Source organism: Colius striatus, chromosome 2, assembly GCF_028858725.1.
Source record: "Colius striatus isolate bColStr4 chromosome 2, bColStr4.1.hap1, whole genome shotgun sequence".
Classification (NCBI taxonomy): Eukaryota; Metazoa; Chordata; class Aves; order Coliiformes; family Coliidae; genus Colius; species Colius striatus.
The window spans coordinates 106,752,300-106,760,266 of NC_084760.1; the positions used below are offsets into that span (position 1 = coordinate 106,752,300).

Genomic DNA, 7,967 nt, shown 5'->3' on the forward strand with positions numbered 1-7,967 from the left:
CGAGACGGAGCTCACCTCTTCTTCCTCCTTTTCCTTCTCTTTCTCTTCTGCTATCATCGCCCCAGCAGCCGCGCAGCGGACCAGGGCGCAGGGTCCCAGCAGCTTTCCGCTCCGCTCCACTTCTCTCCGCGCCCGCACAGCCAGACCCATCGACGGACTCGCGGCTCCGTGAGTAACTTTCCCTCCGCCGCAGCAGGAACTTCTCAGCGGATGAGCAGGGTGTCCCTGTCTCCCTATCCCATCTTCCCTCCCAGAAGCGCAGTGAAGGCGCCTCGGCCGTCGAGTAGCGGAGAGAAGCTTTGATCGACCCCCATCCACTGACCCCCCTCCCCTGTCCCGTCCCAGAGCAGCCCGAGAGGGACCTGTCTTTTTTACCGCATTAAAAATAAATGTATTTTTCAAGGTCGCTAAACCCCATGTGCTGCTGTCCCTCGTACTGGACCAGCGGGCACCTTCGAGGGGTACCGGCTGTCCCGGCCCGCCAGTAGCTTCCCTGCCGGGGCCGCGGCCAGGGCCGGGGCCGGCCACTCCGCGTCTCGGGGCCGGGGCTGCAGTGCTCCAGCGCGGGGCCGGCGAGTGCGGGCGGGTGGGTCGGTGGGTGACGGCTGCACTCTTCCCTCCGCAGGTGGCGGCCATGGAGCACCGCGGCGCCTCCCCGCTCCTCCTCGCCCTCGCCCTCTTCAGCGCCCTCTGCTGGCGGGCGCGGGCACTGCCCCCGCGGGGCGCCGCCTTCCCCCCCGTCTCGCGGTAAGGGCCGCTCCGCTCCGCGCTGCGATTCGCGCTCCGCGGTGAGGGTAGAGGGGGCTGTGAGAGGCCATCGGTCTTCAGCCGTGCGCTGCCAACAAGGACGCAGACTGGCATTTGCTGTGCCTCCGCCTCTGCAGATAGTGTAACGGATGCATGTTACAGTGTGCTGCGGGACAGGATGCGTGTCCATACAAACAGCCTGGGCATTTCTGGTGGGGAAGCTCCTTTGTCTCCAAAGTTCTTTGGAGACACTTTGGAGCTGGATGCACTTTTTAAAAAAAGCAGAGACAAACAGGCAAAATTGAATGTATGAAAAATTCCTAAATCACGAATAAGGGGAAGTGGTCCATATGGGATGATGTGCAGTTCTTGAACTTCTGCCTGCTTTGAATGATTGAAGTTGATGTTAGTTATCTAACTAAATGAAATCAAACCAAATCAGATGGTAGAAAAGTGTGTTTTGCCTTTACACAAGTGGATCATAAAATGCAAAAAGATAGTTGAAAAGCAGTACAGCAAAACAGCAGTCATCGATTTTCAAAAGATGTGACCAGAGTGGGTTTATTTTACACAAAAACTACTTTTACCAGAAAGAAGTCTTACATGCTTTATATATCTAAGTAGTACTAATAGTTATAATAATTGTAAAATTACAAGAACAATAACTTATCCTAATTTTAGCATGTGGGATTTTTTTTGCACATTATCATTCACTGGGGTGTACAGTAGTGATGGGAACCTGTGGCTTGCCACAGAACATCAGAGCAGCTAGAAGAAAGGTCTCATACTATGCAGTCAGATTGCCCTTGAGAAAATGTGACCCATTGTAAGAACCAGCAGTTTACAAAAATGTGAAGTAACTGTAGATTGGTTTATGGTGAGCAATGGCCATGACATATTTTTAAAGGTTGAATACGAACCTTTTTAAACTTTAACCTGGCAAATTTATTTAAACATGAGCTAATAAAAACACGTAGGGATACATGACTGCACTTCCTATATAGTTTGCAGTTCTTGAGAGTGTATTTTTGTTCTTCAGAGAAGTCGTAAGAGCTGTTTCCTACTGCATGTCAATGCACATTTAGCTCTTAATTAGAAGGTAAGTACTTCACAGGAACTGTTTTCCCTTTGCATGGGTGGAGGCTGATAACTCCATCCGTCATTTATATAAAACTGTTGCTACAAATAGCTTCATGATTGTCACTTGAACTGTAATTGCCATACGTTATTCCCTTTTGACTGGAATAGGTTGTGTGCAATGACAACATGTATTTAGAAAATACACATTAGAGAGAAAGATCTGTTATGTTGATTACTCCATCAGCGACTATGGATGATATCTAAAAATTGCTTGTTTTATCCAGGCTGCTTTAGAATGCCTTACAGATTAAAGTAGGTAGATGTGACTGTGATATAAATCAGAATGTAAGTTGTAGTGAAGTCTTACATATCTTCAGCTAACTGTACTTCTCACGGTTTCCTTCTCCAACAGATTGGGAAACAGAATGCCCTTTGATGGAGCCAGTGAACCTGACCATGCCCACGGATCATTAAAATCTGAATCAGATATTTTGCAGAACACACTACCTGAAAATGAGAAATTCTATTTTGATCTGTCCAGAATTATTGATAGGTGAGTTTCTTTATTATCATAAATAAAAATGATGATGCACTACTCGAATTATGCTAAAAGATCAGTCACATTCTCAAACTGAGAAACGGGGAAAGGAAGAATCAATTACAGAAAAACATCACTGCACGACCTCTGATCGAGTACTGGTAACAGTAAGAGTGTCTGAAGAAATGTTGATTGCATTGTCACTCTGACATGATAAAGTCATTCACTTCCCAGGAAGGGCTAAAAAGTATATTGTGAAAATCTATATGTTTGTTTTATGAAATTAGTTTAATTTATTTTGTACCATAGATAAGCAAAATGATATGTTTACAAAATGAACATTATCAAAATGATATGAAGCCAGGTTGTATTGTAGAGTTTATTTATTGTCCATTTCAGAAATGCAAGGCATGCTGATGGAATTTTCACCAGTGTCTACAGCCATCTTTTGGCTAAACTTGCTGTGAAGAGATATCTGCATTCGCTTATTAGAAAACGAGTTAGGTGAGGTGACACTTACATTAGGTAGAATTTTTTCTTAGCTGGCTTCATTGGCAATTTTTTACCCTTCTGTACTCAAGTTCTCGTTTTTGCAATTTAGAGATAAAGAAAGAGAAATTGATATAATGATGGGGGAGCTGAAAGTCCTATATAGCAACTTAGTGGCATTTGTTACTAAATGAATACGTTACTGTTTATTCCTGATACAGATGCGAAGGGTAGAGCAAGAGACACTGCACATAACATTGATAATAAATACTGGCAATATTATAATAATTATAATGAAAATTTACCCTTTTTTTTTCCACCCTGGTAGTGTTTTTACCAGCTTGGTGGATGAATGACAGAAGTAAATATAAAATGATTGATTACTCAGTATTTACTGCTCAATGAAATGAAGATTGGTTTACTGTGAAAACAAAAAGGGAATGATTTTTTCCCTATTGTAGAACATATTGCTGGATGTTTGTAAGATCTGTATTATAGAAGAATTTGAAAAAAGAATGAGGCAAATCCAGAGACAAGGAATCTGGCTGCAACTACCAGTCCAGGACCTTCATAAACTAATGGTCACAGGATGCTGGGAAGGATCACTGTTTACTGGCCTTGTTTTCATATCTCTAAGCAGCAGCTACTTCACACTCTTGGGAACAGAAGCTGTTCCTTTGGACAGCTCCTTTGAGCAGTTACTTCATATGCTCACAAGCTGAGTAAAAATTAAGTCTTGCATTTATGTCAGTGCTGCCTTTGCTCCAGAACATATAGTGTAAGTTTCTCATACCTGATAAACTAATGTAGATCATTTAAAGCAGAACACACTGAAGTTTCTCAAGGTCATGCATGAAAAACAGACATTCAAGTTTGTATTTCAAAACACATTCATGTTTTGTCTCATGATACCTCCTTAAAACAAGCATTTGTAGCTATATACATGTGATGGTACACTGTCTCCTCAGAGGCAGTCTCCTTCCTCACTTAGTTTGATATAAATGGTGACAAGGTACTTTATGAAATTAGTTTGACGTAAACCAGTTTGCACCTTGGAATTGTACTAAAATGTATTTATGCAAATGATAGAAACCAGAATAAAGTTTTAAAAGGGTAACCTGGGATATGTGAACAGGTAGGAAAGAGTCATGAAATCCACACTCATGAAATCCACACTCATCTGTTTGATCCTGAAGAATTCCTGGGACAGGGATTCTAGAAATCATTGAGTATGGACTTTAATTGTATGGGCCATGGCAAAGTTGAGCAGAAGAAAGAAATCAGTGGAATGTGTGCCCAGAAATATCGAATGTTCATCCTTAGAATCTGATCCTTGTTACTGAAATACATAGTAAACAATAGAGGCAGTTGATTTCTTTCAACAGAAGAAAGCTCTAAAGTCATATTTGGAAATGAAAACTGAACTGAAAATTTGATTTTATTTACATAATCAACACTGTAAAGTTTATTTCACTTGGTTAGTGGTATCTTCTTTTAAATAGATAATGTCTATTAATTTTTTCTTTATGGTTGTTATTATTGCCAGCTCCCAGGACAGTCCTGTCAAACGCCACTCTGATGCTGTCTTCACTGACAACTACAGCCGCTTTCGAAAGCAAATGGCTGTCAAGAAATACTTAAACTCTGTTTTAACTGGAAAAAGAAGGTACTATAAGAAATAAAATATACATTGCTTCTGAGCTTGTATGGTATTAATACAGAAAAGATTTATGCACATATATGTATACACAGAGGACAAACAAAAGACAATGAACATTAATGACTTTATAATTTAGTTTGCAACATTGTTTTCAAATACAGATAACATTTTCTTCCAGGCTGGAACAGACACTATAATCAGATTAGAGTAAAAGAATAATGAGGAGACAGCATCTGGCAATTCTGAAAAGCTTCTGACAGATTCTTAAAAGAGTTTTGTTTATTAAAAAAGCCTCTTAAGGAAAAGTCCATAGACTTATGGAACATGAACAGCAATTTTATAATGAAAGTGCACTACTTGTGGAAAATTTGCCTTTAAGTAAAAACATTAAATGAAAATTTAGAAATGCCAGAAAGCCTGCATGTCTTTTAGATGAGAAGTGCCAGCGTATGTTTTTGCAGAGCTTGTATTCTGTTTGCTTTCAAATATCATGTCACTTCAGACATTAAACATGTAATTCGTATGATCTGTAACACTTCAATATGAGTGTAACAAAATGTGTAAGAGCTACAATTATAAGAAGGCTTTGCTTGCTTGTTTACTTTTTCTTCTGAGAGCAATAAAACTTGTTTCTGATCCACAACAGCCAGGAAGAGCTAAACCCCGCTAAACTTCGAGATGAAGCAGAACTTCTTGAACCTTCCTTTTCAGAAAACTATGATTCTGTAGATGAGCTGCTGAGCCACCTTCCACTGGTATGCCTGGATTTTTTTTCCCTCTTGCTAGGGCTTGACCCATCAAATAAGATTAATCATGGATAAAGTGTGGTCTGTCAGAAAATCAGAATCATCTAGGAAAAAGCCATGTTCTGTGAAACACTGCATGTTTCTATGGGGATCATATTTGAATATAATAATCATTGTAATAACTAAGTTATCCCATGATTGCTGTTATTGAAAATTCCTAATTAAATGGCACTGCTAGTAATGTACCTAACTCACCTGGGTGCTTCAACTTGTGTGCACTGCAGAATAAAGCCAGAATTGACTCATTTTTAATTGCAAAGATTATTATTTCTTCAGAGAACAAACTCAAGTATATTTATTTTAATTTTTTAAAAAAGCTGCACATTTTGTTTAATATCTATATCATTAGAAGGGAGTTGCCCCTAGAACTAAGAGAATCAGCAACATGAACCTTAAGCATTAAGAAAGCATTTGTCTCCCATCTAAGGTGTGCTGCAAAGGAATCATCTGACATGCTGATATTGAAGTTACTGCTTTCCATTTAGCTACTACTATTTTTGTAATGGTTTTCAGATATGTTTCTTTGTCTTTCTGAAATGTAAAATCTACTTCACAGTACTTGCAGGGACATAAATTGAAGGCATAGCATAGAAATGAATCAGGCTTCGTATTCTCAAAAGTGTATTATGAAATTGATTATAGGATGTTTTTTGGCATTCAATTGGGTCTCAACTAAAAGTCAGAAAAAAGGCTACTCTTGAGGATAACTTTATTTCGGGGGAGATAAAAGACACTTCAATTAACTGTTGTTTCCTTCCAAGAAAATATTCTTTCCCTTTGCATAAATGTGTCAGCTACTCTAAAATTCCCAGAGATTAGGAAGGACATAAACTGCTTATGCCTTAAGGACCAAAACAATTTGTGAGTGGTAAGATTCAGGAAAGAAACATTCTTTCTAGACTAAATGATTGCAAAAATATCTGCTTCTGTATTTTACACCTTCTGAAAGTTCTGTCACTGACTAAGGGAAAGAGAGTAGTGGTGCAGTGGGTCATGGATATCTTCCTGGAAATATTTTCAGTCCTTTTCTATTTTATGGACTGTACTGATTATCCAGACCTCGCTATAGGTAAATTGCTTACTCAGTATTGGCCGTTGCTGGTCATTTTATCACAGTGTCCAGATGCTGATACAGTGTGTGTAAAGCAACCTGAATTCGATTATCTATTTAAAGGATACAGTTGTTTTTCAAAGTGAGCTGTTCTGCTCTGTAGGCCAATGTCCAGTAACATTTTTGCTTAATCCTTCAACCTTTCTTCCTCATCCTACAGCCTTGTCTACTGGCTGTAATGCCCATCAAACACTTGTGAATAGGTCCATCTCATGCTTGTCAATCCCAAGTGCAGCAATTGTTTTTTATCATGTGTTACTTTTATCATGTGTGTCCACAGTTTGCTTTTATCATAGAATCACAGAATCACAGAATGGCAGGGGTTGGAAGAGACCTCTAGAGATCATTTAGTCCAATCCCCCTACTCAAGCTGGTCTGCCTAGATAAAGTCACACAGGAATGTGTCCAGGGGGGTTTTGAAAACCTCCAGAGAAGGAGACTCTCCATACTGCCTGGGCCACCAGGGTTCCATCACCCTTACAGTAAAGAAGTTTTTCCTTATATTTAAGTGGAAATTTTTGTGTTCCAGCTTTTGTCCAACACTCCTTGTCCTACCACTAGACACTACAGAAAAAGTGCTGTCCCATCCTCTTGACAAACACCTTTTAAATGATGCAACTGCTTACGAAAACAACTTCTAAAACATATCTCTCCTTTGCTTTTCAGGACCTCTGAAGGACATCTGGTAAAGTCTATTGACAAGAACAAGCTATTTTTGAGTTTCACATAGTATTTCAAAGAGATGACTTTCGTCATCAAACCAGAACAAATATGTTGTGAAGTGAAAGTTGTGATATATTTGTTTCTTATGTAATAAAAGTTGATATTTACATTGTAAATATTACTCTAGAGTTCTCTACTGAAAGCTGTACATATGGATGCCAGTTTAACTCATGAGAAGTCTGTAAGTCCATATGCTGTAAATCCTTCACTTCAATAAATTCATTTGAAAATGAGTGTGCAGATGAAAAGAGCCCATCATTACTAATTAATTGGCTTATTTTAGATGTGTTACAACTTCGGACAAACCTGTATGATAATAGGGATATATTTCCGGGTAGCTCCATAAACAAGTATAAAAATGTGAGGGGAAAAAAACCATTCAAAGTATGTAAAACTGCATCTCCAAAGTTCACTGCCAATTAAAAAGGAATGCTTTTCTAACTGCTTCCCAAGCTACCAGAGAAAAGAGAAAGCATTAAAAATTTGACCTACAAAGGCCACTTTGCTTCCTATTCACATTTTTAATATATCACAATATACAAACTATATTAAGACCAGAACTGTATCTTTTTTTTTTTTTTTTTCAGTTGTGTTTTGGATGCTCTGGAGCTGACAAAGCACATGAAGAATGCTGTTGCTCAATTTGTTTGATTCCTAAAGTCATGTTATTCTACATTTAATTGTCTTTAGCTTTAATGATGAAACTGCTGCTTATATATAAAATATATCTAAAGACACTTTACTATTTTTTCAGAATTAATGTAATTTACAGAATATACAGACAATAAATAATTTGATTATCATGGCAAACTC

General features: G+C 38.9%; 1 protein-coding gene across 1 annotated transcript; it reads left to right on the forward strand.

The window, feature by feature from the left end:
* On the forward strand, nucleotides 1-7,275 carry VIP (vasoactive intestinal peptide). The gene is made up of 6 exons (XM_061990333.1): nucleotides 1-168; nucleotides 626-747; nucleotides 2,240-2,380; nucleotides 4,401-4,520; nucleotides 5,161-5,269; nucleotides 7,098-7,275. The coding sequence occupies exons 2-6, from the start codon at nucleotides 635-637 to the stop codon at nucleotides 7,104-7,106; spliced, it is 492 nt and encodes a 163-aa protein (XP_061846317.1). The 5' UTR covers nucleotides 1-168; nucleotides 626-634; the 3' UTR covers nucleotides 7,107-7,275.
* Nucleotides 7,276-7,967: the final 692 nt, after the last annotated feature.